The sequence below is a fragment of the Sceloporus occidentalis genome, unplaced genomic scaffold (assembly GCF_023333645.1).
Source record: "Sceloporus occidentalis isolate IW3139 unplaced genomic scaffold, rSceOcc1.0.p SCAF_1, whole genome shotgun sequence".
Classification (NCBI taxonomy): domain Eukaryota; kingdom Metazoa; phylum Chordata; class Lepidosauria; order Squamata; family Phrynosomatidae; genus Sceloporus; species Sceloporus occidentalis.
Window position 1 is genome coordinate 252,527,312 of NW_028316981.1, and position 19,119 is coordinate 252,546,430.

Below are 19,119 nucleotides of genomic sequence, written 5' to 3' on the forward strand. Positions count from 1 at the left end.
CCAGTGCGTTTCGTGGTCAAGCGGGTATATGTGATTTAAGCATGGACAAGTATCCCGGAAATCAGAAGTGCTTAAAAGTTTGTTCTATTAAAGACATAGATATTTCAATGCACCATTTAGAATGTGATATTACGCGAGGAAAAATTTGTTGCGGTGGTGTGCCTTCAATTTGTTTCTGTGACTCTGGGGATGACCCCAATACTGGGTTTTCTTGGCAAGATTTGTTCAGAGGGAGTTTGCCTTTGCCTTCCACTGATGCCTCCCCTCAAATAGGGCAAGACAGGAAAACTAGGCATTGTTTCTGAAAACGATCAACGTAAGATCCTTTGTCCTCAATATCATGAACTCCAAAAATCAATGTCAAGTTGACCTTCTGTCTTGACTGCCCTATTAGTCACACATTTTGCTAGCACAGCTGTGCAAGAATGGAATTATTTTATGCTCCAGAGCTGATGGTACAAACTCTTTGCTGACAAGTCACATGTAGCTGGCTTTCAAACATTTTCCCTTTATGTTGCACAGTTGTGACATAACAAGAAATACCTGCACCAACATCAGGGGAAAAAATACTTAGGTAAAGAAAGAAAAAGGACTGCAGGCTTTTACTTGTAAGAATTGTTATAGAAGAAGCATATAGATCAAGAAGCAAAGATATATCTTTCATCTCTGGCCATACACAGGCCTTAAACTCAAACCTGAACTTTGCCTCTGAGTGCAATGTGAAGAGGCAACCCTGCCGCACAAAAACAGAGAGATGCCCCTGAGCATGTGGAGGATTCCTTTCCAGAAGAGGCCTGGATGGGAAATAAGCCTGAGTGCTGCATCTCTCCACTCTCCTGTCCCTTGTGTAGTGCAAGGCTGAGCAGGGGCTTGTGTGTAAAGTGGGCCCTTGGTAGCCACTGGGGTTTGGTTCCCCCCCCCCCACTTCATGGATACCAAAATCTGTAGACACTCAAGTCGCATTAAATACAATGACATAGAGAAATGATACCCTGTATATAGAAAGGCAAAATCAAAGTCTGCTTTTGGGAATTCATATTTTTTGGATGGCTGAGTTCTTGGGAAAGGAGCCCATGGATGCAGAGGGCTGGCTGTGGAAGCCTTCTTCACCTTCATGGCTCTTATGGAGACCCCCCACCCATTTCATGGGGTATTATTCTTGGGCAAGGGATGCTCCGAGGCAGTTTGCTGTCATCCTCTTCTGAAAGGTAGGCTCCAGCAGTGGCTCTCAAACTTGGTCCCTCGGGGGTTTCTTTGGACCTCAGCCCCAGAAGCTCCAGCCACTTCAATCAATGCTCAGGGATTCTGGGAACCAAAGCTCTCAACATTTAGAGGCTCAAGGTTTGAGAATGACTGTGCTGCAGAAGCTTGCGTTGCTTGGCGGTCTCCCATCCAAGCACTAACCAGGCTTGACCCTGTTTAGAGTCCAAGATCAGAAGGGACCTGGCGCCTTCCAATTCAGGAGAATCTGTTTACAGCAGGTAGAGTAATCTGGGGCAAGTCACACTCTCTCAGCCCTGAGAGGAAGGGGAAGGCGCTGGCAAGCCCTCTCTGGGCTGTGAGCGATGGGGGCCCTCAACTGGAACCAATCTGGAACGGGAGGGGGCCAGCCTGGCGATTCCGGGAGGCCAGGGGGCGGATCCCGGCTGGGCCATGGAAACCCACCGGGTGGCCTTCGGAGGGCCACGCTCTCTCAGCCCCAGGGCAAGGCCCTCGAGGGCAAGGCGACGCCTGAACCCAAACGCTGGCGCCAGGGCCACAGAGACCCCGGGGCCTCTCTCTCTCTCTCTCGGCGCCAGGGCTAACCCTCTGAGCAACTGCTGCCAATAAAGACCCAGGTCAGGTTCACCTTAAGTCGGAAACAACGGGGAGGAAGGGGGAAGGCACCCCGGCGGAAGGGAGGCTCACTCACCGTGAAGGGCTGCCCTGCGACGCTGCCCACGGAGAAGCAGTTGTCCCCGGGGTTGACCGCCCCCGTCAGCACCTGGTGGAGGTTCATGGCCGCAGCCAGGCGCCTCCCGCTCCTCCGACCCGACGCCCGGCGGAGCCGCTCGGCTACCCTCGAAAGAGGAGGAGGAGGAGGAGGAGGCAGTGACGGCCGCACATACTGCGGGGAGGGACCCTCCTGCCAGGCGCCGCCTTCTCTCTCGGGCAGAGCAACGTCCCCTCTACACTGGCTCCAGCCCCAACGCGCATGCGCACAACTCCCCTCCCTCGCAGGAAACCCAATTTTTCCAGTCTCTTGTCCCTTCTCAAGGCCTAAGGCTGGAGCAACCGCTCAGAGGAGTGGGATCGAAATCTCGCGAGAAGTGGTAAAAGGATAATAATGACGTTTACTCCTCTCCATCCCTCCCTCAGCTCGCGGCCATTTGTATCATCTACGCATGCGCAGGGATCCCCATGCTGAAGCAACGGCCTCCCTTCAGCCTCAACGCGCCTGCGCAGAACTCCCTTCTCTCGCAGGAAACCCAACCTTAGTTTCCAGCCTCTCTCTCTCTCTCTCTAACGTCCTAAGGATGGGGATCGAATTTTCGCAGGAAGCCATAGAATAATAATGACGTATACTTCCCTCCTCTTCCCTCCCTCAGCTCTCGGTTATTTGTATCATCTACGCATGCGCAGAGATTCACGTGCGAGGAGTGGGATTATCTGACGGATGGCGGTTTGGGAACGAGGAGGCAGCGCGAGGGCAGTGGGGCTCTCGCGGCTGCAGCGGTGGCGTTGCCAACAAGCCTGGAAGATAATTCCCCAAACATTTGGCCAAAACTCACCAAATCCCCCCCCATATCTCACCAAATACTTATTTCAACTCTCAAAATTACCATTAAAACCAATCACCAAAATCACACCAAAGGCTCTGAAAAGTACACATTTTGGTGTGAAAGTCACCAGATTGGCAACACTCTCCCCGTCGCGCAGCGGCAACTGCGCATTTGCGTTTTTTGTGTCTGGAGGGAACATGGGGCTTAAAGGGGAGGGAAAGAGGGGGCTTGGTAAAACAATGGTGGGCGGGGCTTTGTCTAATAATATAATTTATTTATATTCCGCCTTTTCCCAGGGAAATCAAGGCGGATTACAGAGCAAAAACAACATTATTATTATTATTATTATTAACCTTTATTTATAAAGCGCTGTAAATTTACACAGTGCTGTACATACAATCTTTATAATTGGACGGTTCCCTGCCCTCAGGCTCACAATCTAAAAAGACACGACACAAAAGGAGAAGGGAGTGGTGGTAAAACCCAATATGGGATAAAATTCATCATTTTAAATAACCCTCTCCTCCCAACCCTTCTCCTAATCATAAAAATAACAGCTAAAAAACAATAAAAATAAAACTTAAACTACACTATAAATTTTAAAAAAGTAAAGTAAAAGATTATCTAAAATTAGAGGTAGATTTGAGGGGAGACAAGTATCTTCTTCTTGGGGAATTGCAACTGAAGGTCCAAAACACACTGCAGGAATAATCCGGTTTGAGACGGCTTTAACTTCCCTGGCTCAATGGTAGGGAATCCTGGGAAGTGTAGTTTATTGTGGCGCCAGAGCTCCCTCTGACAGAGAAGACTGAATGTCTCACAAACACTACAAGACCCAACATTCCCTATCATTGAGCCAGGGCAGTTAAAGCGCTTTCAAACTGGATTATTTCTTCAGTGTGTTTTTGACCTGAAGTCACAGTTTTTGGTCAAAGAGGCTGTTAAAGGATGATGTGTGCGAGGCACCTGTGGCAACCCTAATGGACACAGGGCATGTCGTCCCTGTGAGGGCAGTCCTGTCATGCTGGGCATTGCTACTCAGTCCCAAGCCCCAGCCAGAGAGGCCAGTCGCCCTCCTTTCCAGGACACGTCCTCCATTTCTGCCTTCTGTCGAGAAGGAATTCCAAAATGTCCTCTCATTTTGAGCACGACAAGCATAAATGTATATTCCTGTGAGGGTTTTTAGTTTTTCTTTGGTCATGCTCTACATTTTATCCTCAGAGTCATACGTTTCATGGTGCTTTGTCCTCCTTGGCGGCTAGGATGTCTGGCCACTCAGACGTTGGTTTCCAGCTGCCATCGATCCCAGCTGAAAGGACAATTGTGATATGATGGGAACTGCAGTTTAATAAGACTGGTTACCTATCTCTCCCTCAGAAGAAATCAAATGGGAAAGGAAGGCAGTGTCTCCCTGGCCCCACTTGGTTCATTAGGATTTGCACCCAGGCAACTGTATGTAGCAAGAGTATGTACATTCGTCCCTCCACATTTGCGACTTTGACTTTTGAAGATTTGATTATTAATGGATTTTATTAATATGTTCTCTCTAGCAATACCTAGGTCCTCCAGCGCAACTCTATTGTCAACTTTAACCAAAAGCCGCTCTGAAGGACCTAGAGATTCCTAGAGAGAACACTCCTTTAGTCATATGTAGCTCTTCCAGTGCAATTCTATGGTGTCTGGCAGATCTTGACCACAGAGTTGCACTGGAGGACCCAGACATTCCTAGAGAGGTGTTCTCTCAGGTTAAAAGTTTGTTATTTGCATTTTTTCCACATTCAGGTGGGTCCTGTGCCCTTAAACCCAGAGAATGTGGAGGGATGAGTGTAGTTAAAGCCATCGTATTCCCCATCACTGTGTACGGATGTGAGAGCTGGACAGTGGGGAAAGTGGAGAAGAAGAAAATAAACCCATTTGAGATGTGCTGGAGAAGAACACTGAGGATTCACTGGAGAGCCAAAAAGACAGACAAATGGGATCATGAACAGATCAAGCCTAAGGTGTCCCTGGAAGCCAAGATGACAAAGCTGAGGCTGTTGTATTTCAGCCACATCATGAGGAAAAATGACATTAAAAAAGAGAATGATGCTAGGAAAGATGGAAGGTAGGAGAGAGGAATACCCAGGGTGAAGAGATATCCTCACCACAAAGGAGGAAAAGGCACCACAAAATGTAGGACATTCAAGAAAACGGAAGACATGACCAAAAACATTAATATGAATGTAAATTCATGCTTCTTAGTCCTGTTCAAAATGGAAGATATTTTGAAATTCCTCCTGGGCAGGAGGTTGAAATGGAGGAAATGTCCTAGAAAAGGAGAATATCTGGTCATCCTGGAAAGACTGTACACGAGATGGTTAGACTCAATAAAAAGGATCATGGGCCTGAGCCTGCAGGACCTGAGCGGAGAGATAGAGGACAGGGAGTCTTGGAGAGGTCTCATCCACAGGGTTGCCATGAGTCAAAATCAATTCAAATCAATTAGCAAAAACAACAGGCAACCCTAGTCGAAATCAGTTAGCAACAACAACAGGCAACGGTAGTATTCCCCAGATCTTTGGGACTGCTCTTCCATCAGCACTGGCCAGTGTGGTCTAACCCCAAGGATGGTGGTTGGTACAGGCCTGAGGGCCCTAAGGGCACCAAATCCTACCTGATCTTGGAAGCTATGGTCCGAAACAGACAGCCCAAATGCGCCAGGCTGGCGCCGATTTTAGGGTTAGGGACCGCATGGCAACCACACGGTCCCTAACCCTAGCACAGTGCGGTGGCACTATAATGGCGGCGTCCCATCCATATGGGCACCGTCAATGTGAGAAGTGATGTGCGGTGTCTGCACGTTGCTTACATAATGAATGCTCCATTGGCACTCGTTATGTCCACCCTGCGGTGCTAAAAGAACCAGTTTTTTCTGGGTTCTTTTTTCTCTGGAGGGAATTAGGCCTCTGGCAATGTCACAATCATAGTGGTGTTAGGTTTGGACATTGTTGTTGTACTTTTGGTCAAGGGTAAGCATCCTTAGTACTCCTTTTCCACAGCTTTATTTACATCAGGTGGTCAGTGATGGCCCTATTATCCATAATCCAAAATCTTTGCCTATGATAGGGCTGATGGGCCAGTTGCCTACCTCTAGATATACATGACTGGTATGAGTATGTGTAATGAACCATCCTCTGCCCATTAATATTTTCTTTCTAAAAACCCACTCTCACAATTGATAATTGCATGAGGAGTGTCACATTTTTTTTGACTTTTGTACAAAATGGGTACCTTTTGCTGTTCTTCAAACTGGATAGTTGCTGAGTGTGAATCCTTCCAAAAGAAAGAGCTTTCAGATAAGCACTGGTGGAAAGGTAGAATATAAATGTAATAAATGAGTATATTTCTATAACCACATGCATTGCCTGAACTATGTAACCTAAGAGCTGTGGATCTATAGATATCTATCCCCCTGCAGATATATCCAGCTGAAACAGAACGCTTATGAGCAGTTAATCACTTTTACAAATTACTTTCTAGCAGATAATGGGATAAGAGGGCATTATCTTTAATTTCTGCTATTTGGCATGACCTCTTTTCTTCAGATCTTGAGGATAGTATTAGTCTTCAGCGCAAAACCAATATTTCATGTTTCCACTCTTTATGAATTATTTCTAAGGAGATACAATAAAGGGGTATGTTATGATTCTGTATTGTTTGGGATTGCTTTTACTGTCAGAGGGCTAATACAAACAATATATTGAACTGATTGCCATAACCATGTTGATACATGTTATGGTTCTGTAGTTCTACTTTAATTTACAGTTGAGTAATTTACCATGGTAGCAAATATCCCAATAGTAATACATTGTTAGCTCACCTAAGGAAATTTTGCTCAGCATATCTTTAAAATTCTTGAAAATTAATACCATACAGACATACAGGGAAAGAGGTTTGTTAGGTGTTTTAGGTTGCAGTTCTTTACCTGGGTGTAAATCAATGTAATCTGAGTGTACATCAGAGTAGGCAGGGGTAGGTCAATGGGCCAAAACATAATGCAGAAATAATACAGTTTGAGACTGCTTTAACTGCCTTGGCTCAATGCTAGGGAATACTGGGAACTTATTATTATTATTTTAAAATGTTATTGAGACATACCAAAATATAAAACAAAAGACATGCACATACTTTACATACAGTGAAACATTTCCTAAGATATCCCCACCAACCCCACATCCCCCTTCTTAAATTGGTTGCATCATCCTAGCTTTCCCCCTATCTTCTCCTTCTACTCATCCTCACTGATGATCTTCTTTTGTCGTCCTTCTGATGAACTGAACATCCATCTTCTTCTTTTACTTCAGTCTTAAACCCATTATCTACATACTCTTCCCTTCTTCACTTACTTGTTCCTTCCCCTTAACTACTGTCTAACTTGGCCCAGGAATTGTAACTTACTTAGATTTAAAACATAAAACACATCTTCACACAAAATGGGAACTTTAGTTCTGTGAGACATTTAGCCTTCTCTGACAGAGAGCTCTGGTGCTACAAGAAACGAAAGTTTGCAGAATTCCTTAGCACTGAGCCAGGGCAGTTGAAGTGGTCTCAAACTGGATTATTTCTGCAGTGTGTTTTGGTCATGTGTTAAGTAGTATGTGCAATCATAGAATCATAGAATCATAGAATCGTAGAGTTGGAAGAGACCACTAGGGCCATCCAGTCCAACCCCCTGCCATGCAGGAAATCCAAATACATACCTACTCATAAGTAAAACCCAATGAGTTTGATTACTTTTACTCTTAGGTCAGTGGCTACAGGATTGCAGCATAAAATTTTGTTAACAGCGTTACTATTAAACCAGAAATAATACAAGACAGAAAACTTGATATTCTGTACATCGAAAACTACAAAAATCAGGATTTTAAAGAAAAGAATTCTACATATCTTCCAAACAATAACATCATTCAAAATGGGAGGCAAATAGACCAGGTTTTTGATACACTCCCTACATTTTGCCATTTTCTTAAATGGTTATGGTCTTGATATATAAAAGAAGGAAAAATCTGTAAGATTGTAGTGCTTCAATTTTCACTTTGAACATTATTGGTTGCCATTTTTAGATAAGGAGAGACATCTTTGTGAAATACCTGCAGGTTGGTCTTAATTATACAGTTTTCTGTTTGCCATTTATGCATTTTATTGGGCATACTGTATTAAATTTTGTGTATTCCATTTTACATATAAATAAACATAAGGCATATGTGCACATGCAACTTCTGTATTCGTCCAGCTCTTATTTTGTTGTATATTGTCTTTTATCCTTTTAACAGTCAATGAAAGCTCTATAAATATTTCTCAGATGAAACATACTGGGCTAACCTTTGATATAAAACTTCAAAAAACCCAACATCATGAGACTTAATTTCTCCTTCACATCAGGATTTATTATATGTTCTCCTTTGCTTTCAAGCTGTGTTTGGCCCAGAAGGCAGCAGAATACGAAGGGAAAGCAAAACGAATTAGCAAGAATTAAATCTCTCTTTTGTTCAATTATATGTCTATTTTTCCCTTTGATGATACAAAACTGGGAGGGGTGGCTACTACATTGGAAAAAAAATTCAAACGGAACATGAGAAACTACAAAATTGGCCAGAAATTAATACTGTACAATTAAATTCAATAGAGGTAAATGCAAAATTCTACATTTAGGCCAAATGCACAGGTATAGGATGGAGGATACATGGTTCAGCAGTACTACATGTGAAAAGGACTTTTGGATTACTGTTGATCATAATCTGAATATGAGTTTTGATTCTGCAACAAAGAAGGCAAATGCTATCTTAGCCTGCATTAGTAAGAGGATCGTTTCCAAGCAGAGGCAAGAAGAGGCCCCTTCTATTCTGCACTGGTCAGGTCTCATCTGGAGTACTTCATTCAGTTCTGGGCACCTCATTTTAAGGACATAGACAAGTTGGAGCAGGGTCAGAGACCAGCAACAAGGATGATAAGGAATATAAAACATAGGTGGTGAGGTTTAAGGGGCTTGTTCAGCTTGGTAAGGAAAAGATTGGGGGGGGGGGTTATTTGATTATATTCTTTAAATACTTCAAGGGCTGCCACAGAAAGGAGGTGGCAGTTTTGTTCTCTGCTGCCACAGAGGGTAGGACCAGGTCTAATGGCCTGAAGTTACAAGAGAGTAGATTTTGATTGATCAGAAGGAACATCTCGACAGTAAGGGCAGTTTGCAATGAAACCAGTTGCCTACAGTGGCAGTGGGGTCTCCTCTTCAAAAAGAGGCTGAACAGCTACCGACTGGGGATGTTTTAGCTGGAGATCCTGCACTGAGCAGGGGATTGGACTCAATTGCTCATGGCACCATCCAGTTCTATGATTCAACTCATTCTTAAATTTTCCATACTTTCTTTACACCCTGATTACAATATCACATTTCAGTTTGAATTGAAGATGTAGCCAAAATTTCCAAATGGCTAGAAATTGCTTGGCTTTATGCATTATTGGTATCGCTAGTGTTATTATATGATGATGATTTTACCATCAAACACTATTAGTGAAGCAACTGTATTTCTTTGATTTACCTTGGACACATTATTATTTGGATCATCACAAAAGCTATTTTGCGCAGCACATAGTTAACTATTTTTTTTTTTAAAATGAGGAAACGTAACAGTGGCCACCAACGTGGGCAGATTTAAAATGGGATTAGAAAATTAATGGAGGACAAGACTCTGAATGCCTACTAGTTATTATGACTATACTGTACAAATATCAGCCAGTATGTCCCTGTATACTAGTTTCTGTGGAGTGTAGGTGAGAGAGTCATGGTATTGGGTGTTGGTCGTGCTTGGAGACAACTGGTTGGCCACTGTGAACAGCATGCTGGACTAGATAGGAATTTTTATCTCATCTAGCAAAGCTGTTCTTAAGTATCTAACCGTGTTTACTCAGGGTGTAGTTCCACTAATTTCAACTTAATTCTATGTAAGTCTGGTTAATAACCGTACCCATAGTCATTACTGTCTTCTAGTTTGATTCGAGCCTGGTATGAAAAAGGGAGGATGTACCAGCTTTGTATGTCCTTTGACTGTAACGTGAACATAAGCACACTGGTACTTCAGTTTTTGTTGCTCTTCAGTACTAAAAAAAATGAAGCTGCACAGCTATTATATATTTTTTTTAAAGTTCCCTTTTATGATTACAATAAACTTACAGTACAGATGTTTGTCATTATATGGTATGAACTATTGGTATTTTTGGTAACAAACCGAATGCTTCAGTGAAAATGCAGAAGAGAAGCATTGTGAAGTCAGGGACTTTCCACTGTATCAGCAACATTTCCATCAAACAATTGTTTCCCAAATTATATTAAGAAATATTCAGAAAAGTGAAGTCCTCGGTTTAAAAAATAGTATATACAGTACCAGAAAAATAAAATATCAATGCAATGTCAGACCAGTTTCAATGGCCATGGCATGCTGTGGGAAAGAAGAATGGGGGATGGAATGGAGTGGCTTCAGTCTTGAAAAGCAGCATTCCACCCTGCAACGTTTTGTTGCATGTCTCACTTGTGGATTTTAGTTTCTGTTTTCATCCCACATGAGTGTAGAGCACTTCCGTAATTTTATTCCATGTCACCTCTCACAATGTTTGACACTATTTGTATTGAAAACATAGTAGTACCTCCCTGGCCATGTTGACACATTATACTTCAGCACACAAAGTCCTTGGGCGTGAAGCCAGAGTATGACTTTTGGGGTAAAGGGGATGTTTATATGCTAATATTAGTAATACACAGGAAGCTGTCTTACAATAAAGTCACTGCTCCATCTAGATCTCATTTTCTCAATCAGGGTTCCTTGGAACCCTATGGTTCTGTGACAAGTCACCAGGGGCTTTACAATAAATCGTGATTTGGGAGGAAAAGTGTATTTAGCTCTAAATACAATTTTTATACAGGGGCTCCCAGCAGCCCAAAATTATTTCAAGGGTTCTTCCATGGTAAAAAGTTTCAGAAAGGCTGGTCTAGTCTATTACACTGTGGTTGATACCTGACTGGCAGCAGCTCTCCAGGCAGGATTTTTTCTCAGGCCTTCCTGAAAATGCAAGGGATTGCATCTGGGACATTCTGCTTGCAGTTTGCTTTACCATTACTAATATTTCACACTCTGCACCTACAGTTACTTGAGCTGACTTGACTTTAGTATCAAATACATTCTATTTGCTCTACTAAAGCTTTTAGTTTTTATAAGCAGTAAATATTAGGTTGAAGAATGTGTGATTATTTGCATTTACCATAGTGATATAACCACGTGTTTTTGCTAATAAAGAGTAGAAGGTAAAGCACCATGTAGATGAATGGCACCAAATAAATAAATAAATAAATACAGTGGTACCCCGGGATACGAATTGATCGCGTTACGAAATTTCCGGGGTACGAAAAAGTTAGATTGGAAAAAACTGTTCCGGGTTACGAAAGATTTTTCGGGTTACGAAATTCATTTCGGCGCGAAATTCAAATGTGAAGCGCGGCTAGCGGCTTTCCAGCGCCTTTTCGGGTTGCGAAATGTATCGGGTTACGAACGGCGCCGCGGAACGAATTAATTTCGTAACCCGAGGTAGCACTGTAATAGATTTTATTTGTATACCATTTTTCCCTAGATCAGTAGAAGGGGGGACAGTAGTATTTTTTTTAGTATTGTATCAGCTTATGGAAGATTCCTGGATATGCTTAATCAGCAGTAAGATCTATACTTCAGTGGTAAGTATGCATAGCTTTATTTCCTGAATGGGACCAGTTCCAAATCCTACAATAGTGCAGAGCAGGATATGTCCAAGAGCGCTGTCATCTCCACTTGATTGTGCTTAAGCGCAGTATAGGATCCATCACAGATCTCATTGGTTTGCATTCAGACAGGATAGCAATTGTACTAGCTAATTTTTAACATAGATTGAAGCTGAAAACCAGATGCTGGAACAGAGAATTGGTTTGTACTACAATGTAAAACATTCAGATTCAGTTCTGAAGTATTCCATGGTGTTGGGCCACGGTGTGACAAGAGAAATTGTCATACCAACAAGCCTCATCCCTGATGTGCCTGCCAGCTGGCCTTATTACCCACATGTACAAAGTACGTATCTGTAAGTAGACATTTTTCATGCAAACAGTTATATGTATGTGATCTAAATTGAAAGCATTCCCATGTAGAAATGTACACATGAAATCTCCCTGGAAGCGTTTGTGCTATATGTACAAATGGCATATGTCAGGGAAAATTGGTATGCATGACTGTGGCTAACTGATATGTCCCCACCCATGCCCTCACATGTTGGTCCATTAGAAGACAATATACTGAGGGAGAGTTGTAGTAGCACTGTGGTTAAGTCCTGCATGGAGAAAGTCCCACATACAATGTTTGCTTTCTTTACAGCAGATGGAAAAAGAAGTCCTCTGTGAAAGCCTAGAATGTCATTGCCAGCCAGAGTAGACAATATTAGACTAGAAGGGGCCATTTTTTAAAACTCAGTAAACCCACAGAAAAACAGTGCACCGTATTTTTCTGTAAGCAAGAGTGAACAAGTATTCACTCCTATGGGGCTTTATATGGAATGATATCCCATTTGCAAAATCCCTACCCCTGCAATACACCACATAGAAGAAGAAAGCATTTTGGAGCACCCCCTCGATGTATCTCAACTATGCAGCAGGACAGGCTAATACTCTCCAACATTTCAGCTGAAAATCAGGGAAGCAAAAAGAGAATGTGATCAAAGGGGCAAAAGTTATTAAGAAGGAAGTACACATAAGCTGGGAGATGCTTCAGCACTTTGCTTTTTCCTGAGATGACAGGGAAGAGCAGACTCTGCCCTCCTCTCCACTGAGTTAAGTGAGGGGAAATTCCTGTTGCATTTTGAACTCAGTTTGCAGCAAGTGAAGTAAGGTGAGGACAAAGGGGGGAGGAGTGGGAGGATAGAGACTGGGCCATTTTAAAAGCAGCTGAATAAGTGGGGGGACAGAGAATTAACCAGGGCTGCCCCGACTCCCTACCAAATCAGGGCAACTGGAGAGCATGGACTCTGTCCTGTTGAGCTCTGGTGCCGAAACAAACTACAATCCCCAGAATTCCCTACCTGGAGCAAGGGCAGTTAAAGTAGTGCTAAATTGGATTAAGAAGCGATGTGAGGAGAGGAGGTTGCATCCGCACTGCAGAAATAATCCAGTTCAGCACCACTTTAACTGCCATTGCCCAAGGCTAGGGAATCCTGGGATTTGTAGTTTGCTGTGGCACCAGAGTTCTCTCTGACAGAGAAGGCTACATGTCTCACAAAACTACAGTCCCCAGAATTCCATAGCACTGAGCCAGGGCAGTTAAAGCACCATGCAGATCAGTGGTTCTCAACCTTTGGTCCTCCATTTGGTTTGGGACTACAGATCCCAGTAGCCTCAGCCAACTTGACCAATAGTCAGGAATTAGGGGAACTGAAGTCCATAAGGTTGAGAACCACTGATGTAGATGGTTGGCACTATATAAATAAATGATGATAATAATAGTAATAATAATATAGGGGACAATAGTATTTGTATTTAGTATTGTATCATCTTATGGAAAATTCCTTTATCTGTTTATGGATTATTATTTCTGCAGTTTGAGTACAGCCCCCCATGTCTCTTCACGTCGCATTCTGATTGGCTACGCTTGAGGAAGAAGGCGGAGCCACGTTCCATCACGTGACGCGGCATAGAGAGAGGGAGGGGTTGTTGCCTGATAGGCGTCTACTTTCTGTCCATCCCGACAGGTTGTCTGCTGGGTCCTAGCGCCCTTCTCAGTAATCCCCGCTAGCATAGGAAGCCATGGAGGAAGAAAGGCCAGCAGCGGGCGCGGCAAGAGAGCGAGAGGAGGAGGAGGAGAAGGCGGGCCATAGAGGCACTGCCAGGGCCAGCGGTCCCTCAGAGCCGGAGAGCGAAGGCTGCGAGGGCCTCTGGGAGCTCCCCGTGGAACTCAGCGCCAGGAGGCCAGAATGCAGCCGCTGCGGGTGAGTCAGGCAGGCAGGGCCGCGCTCCCAGCTGGTCACGTGACGCTCCGCAGGGGACTGCGTGCCGCGCGCCCTCTGCCGGCGGACGGGTGGAACTGCAGCGCCGCCAATTCGGCCATTTTATTTCCTTTTTTTGCCTGCAGAAATCCGCTTAGTGCTGTGGAATTCTGGGAAGTGTAGTTCGTTGTGGCACCAGAGCTGTTGTTATTATTGATTATCTTAAACCCAGAATTCAGCAGGGACACCCAAGGAGTCGATGGGAAAGGAAACATACAGTTTATTTATCTGCGGCATTGTTCCCAGAGGAAATTCTTATTCCAAATTCTGGGACCTCGAGTTCAAAGAGAACAAAGCTTTTATAGCATTTTGAACAAAGCAAACTATAAATCACATTTTCATCGGTTACGTTGAACTGAACATTTACACACATATAAAAATGTATATTCATTGGATATCTTTCCGTCCTTCTTTCTTCTCTGGAGGAGTGTGTGGGAAGAGTCCTAAAAACCGTGTGGGTTCTCCAAAAGTAGGGGGAAACCCCCCCCACAAAACCCACCCTTGTGTTGTTGTTGTTGTTGTTGTATGTCTTCAAGTTGTTTCTGATTTATGGTGACGCACCTAACAGGAGTCTCTAATGGCATTTTCTTGGCAGGTTTCTTCATCAGAATTGCCTCCTCCTGAGGCTGAGAGAGTGTGACCTGCCCAAAGTCAACCCTGGGGTCTTCCATGGCCGAGCCAGGATTCGAACTCAGGTCTCCAGAGTAGTACTGAGCCAGGGCTTTTTAAAGCAGTCTCAAACTTGATTATTCCTGCAGTGTGTTTTGGGCCTAACTGCTGTAGCTTTATCCTCAAATCCTGGGATTTACAGTTTTACAAGGTCTTTCGCCTTCTCTTCTAAAGAGTGCTGGTGGTGCCTCACAAAACTACAGACCCCAGGATTCTGTAGGATGGAGCCATGGCAGTTACAGTGGTACCAAACTGCATTATTTCTGCAGTGTAAATCAGCCTGTGGGTCGCAAGCCCTTTGGGGGTCAAACAATCCTTTCACATATTTCTGATGGTCTTAGGAAATAATTTTGGGGGTCACCACAACATGAGGAACTGTATGAAAGGGTCGCGGCATTAGGAAGGTTGAGAAGCACTGGCATAAACAAACCTGCTGAAAAGCTTTGTTCAGCAATCAGTCAGGGTGACCGGATGTCCTAGACGCAAAGGAGGACATGCACCACAAAGTATAGGACGTTCAAGACAAATGGCGGGCATTACCAAATAAAAGCTAAAAACACTTTTTAGCACAAACTCATGCTCAAAATGGAGGACATTTTGGAATTCCTCCTAGACAGACGGTTGAAATGCAGGGCGTTTCATGGAAAAGGAGGATGACTGGTCACCCTGATGGCAGTACATAATCGTTGTCAGGACTGAAGGGGTGTTCCAAGGGACGTTATATTTAAGAGTCCAAACATCTCACCATTTACAAAAAGCTTCCTTCCATTTTGTCCGCACTTCAAAGCACTGTGTCTTCCCAGGCCTTGCCCCTGATTCTCTCCCCCGCAACACAAACCAAGCGTCAGCTTCCCACAAAAACGACCTTGGTAACTTGCAGTTCATAATTTCATCCTCCAGACATTTCATTATCCCTGGTGGCTGATGATAACATCATTTTTTTCCTTCCTAGAATCACCAGTTGGACAGAGCACCCCATCATCCCCCATTCCCAAATATAAGCACAGCAGTTACCGCAGAGGGCCATGTGGTGTAATGGTTTGAGTGTTGGACTTTGACTCTGGAGACCAGGGTTCAAATAGCAGCTCAGTCATGGAAACCTACTGGGTGGCCTTGGGCAAGTCACACTCTCTCAGCCTCAGGGGATGGCAATGACAATCCTCTTTTGAAGAAACCTACAAAGAAAGCCTTGTGATAGAGTCGCCTTAGGGTCACTGTAAATCCGAAGCAACTTAAGGGCACACAACAACAACAGCAGCAACAACAAGCAGCAGTTACACATGGCAGGACCATTAGTGGACCATGGTTCTGAAGCAGCACACTTTATCAGGTGTGTCTGGTGGGCCCCAGCAGTCTGCTAAAGCTTACTCTGAGTAAATCTTGAATTCAAAGATACAGCCATGTTAAGTCTGTAGAATCAATATGTAGATTGATCTTGTAGCCCCTTTGAGACTCACTGAAAGAAAGAAATTGGCAGCATGCGCTTTCATAGACTACAGTCTACTTCCTCAGATGCATTTGTACACTCTGAGGCAGTGTATTCCACTATCAAACAACTCTTACGATCAGGGAGTTTTTCCTGATGTTTAGGTGGAATCTCATTTCCTGTAGTTTGGCTAAATAAAACTTGTTTATTCTTTAAGATACCACAAGAGTTTGTTTCTTGTTGCAACACATAAACAAAACTACCCCATGGAAAGTCCTAGCCACAGTTTGCATTCCTAGCAGTAATTCTGTAACACTTTACAGAAAAGTTCCACTGGAATCAGTAATTTCTGGTAAATCTTCTAATTGTTTTGGTCTTAGAGCTCATTTCTGTTTCCGTTTCTCTGCCAAAGGGAACATTTCCATTCTGTGCCAACTAATCTACAAGTCCCATGTGTGAGATGAGCAGTCATGTATGTTTTACAGTGTGCAAAGACACTGGATGCTGGAAGTGACCATTGCCTTCAATGTGCGAGTGCATGTATATGAAATACCTATGGGTAAAGTCATCAGGCATGAGGCTTATGCATTTCACTTTTTTTTCTTCATCAGAACTGAAAGCATAGTTACTTGGAGTCTCAGGTTATTAATACATGTATTTTACTGATCATATTTTTGAGTGATAAAGATGAATATTCCTCTGTGCCTTGGCATTTTAATAACTATGCAGATTAATTTAAGCAGTTGTGAAGACAGTTTCCAATCATCATGACAGGATTTAATTGAGTTGTCAATGTGAGGGATTTGTCTAAGACCTGTTCTTCAAAACCCAGGAATAGCAAAGAGTGTTTTCCAGAGCAAAAGTAGCCAACCCTATAATCTATTTGTTTATTAAGTTTGGAAATGATGGCTTTTCAATAAAGTGTAAAAGATGAATGCACTTAGCCTTGCGTAAAATGTGCACTTTTGAAGGCATATGATAGCTACCGGACATGCATGAGTGATACTGTATTGCCATCTAGTGACCAACAAGTATATACAGTGCTTGAACAGCTTTACATTGCAAGTTCCTTTTTTCCTGCAGCATATGTGCTTTAATAGTTTTAGTAATCAAAACTTTGGATTGTTATGATTCGAGACTGTTTAGCACAATAGAATAGTGATAGATATGACACATTTAAGGAGTGGGGAAAGATTCTTCATTATTAAAATCTATTTAGAATTGGGATTGGTGTCAAAAATATCCAAATGTACCATGGCAAATTCTGCCTATTTTGCCTCTTACATGAAACCCACTTTAGCAAGGCATTCTGTATCTCATTTGGAACATCTACAAGTGAGACCTGCAAAAATATTGCAGTACTGAATGCTCCTGATCAGGATCAGCTATGCCCCTTTTGCAACCTTTCCCTCAGCAGTCTCTGGCCAATGAACAAGCTTAGTCTCATTTTGGTGTTCTTGAAGATTTTTGACTCTTTAGGTCAGGGGTCGGCAACCTCCAGCCCGTGGGCCGGATGCGGCCCGCGAAGGCCTGGCGACCGGCCCCTGGCTGCTGTTGCTGCCACTGCCGCCGCCACGGCGGCCGCCTGTCACGGCTTTTCGCCGCTCTGGGCGCCGCCATTTTGGGCGGCAAAATGGTGGCGAGGTCGCACGAGACTTCGCCGCCATTTTGGGCGAAAAAATGGCGGTGCCCATAGCGGCCTCTGGGGCTATGGGCGCCGCCATTTTTTCGCCCAAAATGGCAGCGCCCAGAGCGGCAAAAAGCCGTGACGGGCGGCTGCCGTGGCGGCGGCGGCGGCAGGCCTCTAGGAGGCCAGCTGCCGTCTCCAGGGCCCTCCAGGAGGGCTCCGAGGGCGTCAGAGGGCCTCTAGGGGGCCCGGTGCCGTCTCCGGGGCCCTCCAGGAGGGCTCCGAGGGCGGCAGGGGGCCTCTGGGGGGCCCGGTACCGTCTCTGATGTATCTGATGAAATAGTCAGAGTTCATGAAGTTTTATGCCAAATAAAACTTGTTAATTTTTGAGATGCCACAACATATTTACTTTGAATTGTTTGTTTAATTTGTAATTTGTCTTTCTACTCAATGGTACTCAAGGCACCTAATCATCACCACCATCATCCAATTAAATGTAAGGCAATATACGGCAAACAACATAAAGAGAAGACAAAACACAATTAAAATCAATATGGAGTTAAAACCACTTACAGCAAAACATGTCAGTATATGGACCAAAGGTCTGACTGAACAAAAAATTCCTTTGCCTGCTGGCAGAATGTCTTACAAAACTGAGGCTGGCAATATTCCTTGCACCAGTTGCTGGTGATGTCAGATCTTAGGCCCTTTCACAGTAAACAATGATAGTGCTATTATTTCACTTTAACTGTCATGGTTTCATCCTATGGAATCCTGGGGTTGGCAGTTTAGGAAGGAACATTTATGATTCTCAGTCAGAGTACTCCAACGTCTCACCACACTACAGACCGCAGGATTCATGTGATACATGCATCAGTTGCATCTCATTTGGATTACTATAACACAGGTATCTTTCACACTACAGTTTTACCACTTTATTTACACTGCAACTGCTGTGGTTCCATCTTTTGGAAACATGGCATTTGCAGTTTAGGGAGAGATATTGAGAATTATCAGGCAGAAAGCTCTAGTACCCCATCACACTAAAATCCCCAGGGTCCCATAGGCCATGGCCTGGCAGTTAAAAGTGCTGTTTGGTTTGGGCTATGATATTAGCCCTAATGTATCCCCCCAAGTAGCATTCAGAGCTGGATTAATCTTGAACCTGGATAGGAAGGTACCACATAAAATCTTAAAATCTCCAACAAGCTTTCCCTTCCATGTAGGTGGAAGCAAGGGGTCCCTAACCTGCCTCCTGTGGCCCAATGGATGTATCAGTGTATTGTAAGGCAGAATGCCCAACTTGTAGCTACCTGCAGATTTGCAAAGGCATGGGAGATTATCACTCGGGGGATGGGGGATAGGACCACATTGTCCCATCCCTGTCCTGTCCTGTCCTTTCTGTGCAAATATGGGAAGGACTTTCAAACATCATGCTTATCTGGACATTATCCCATCCAGAAAATATGAGTGACAGCGATCATGCGAAAGCATTTAGAATTATGCTGCACTGATCCTGTCATTGTCTCGTCATTCAAGTGGCATTG

At 43.9% G+C, this 19,119-nt stretch overlaps 2 protein-coding genes across 5 annotated transcripts in view; one reads left to right on the top strand and one right to left on the bottom strand.

Annotated features, from left to right (window-relative positions):
• DMXL1 (Dmx like 1) overlaps positions 1-2,293 on the bottom strand; it is a 110,760-nt gene extending 108,467 nt beyond the window's left edge. For all 4 annotated transcript variants that reach the window (XM_089491860.1, XM_089491853.1, XM_089491844.1 and 1 more), the window contains exon 1: positions 1,913-2,293. In XM_089491860.1, coding sequence (XP_089347986.1) covers positions 1,913-1,999 — 87 coding nt within the window. In that variant the 5' untranslated portion in view covers positions 2,000-2,293. The remainder of the gene's footprint in view (positions 1-1,912) is intronic.
• Positions 2,294-13,557: 11,264 nt separating this feature from the next.
• The window catches only part of DTWD2 (DTW motif tRNA-uridine aminocarboxypropyltransferase 2), a 111,417-nt gene continuing 105,855 nt past the window's right edge, over positions 13,558-19,119 (top strand). Inside the window, exon 1 of the mRNA XM_089491887.1 lies at positions 13,558-13,793. Within this exon, the coding sequence (XP_089348013.1) occupies positions 13,612-13,793 (182 nt within the window). The 5' untranslated portion in view covers positions 13,558-13,611. The remainder of the gene's footprint in view (positions 13,794-19,119) is intronic.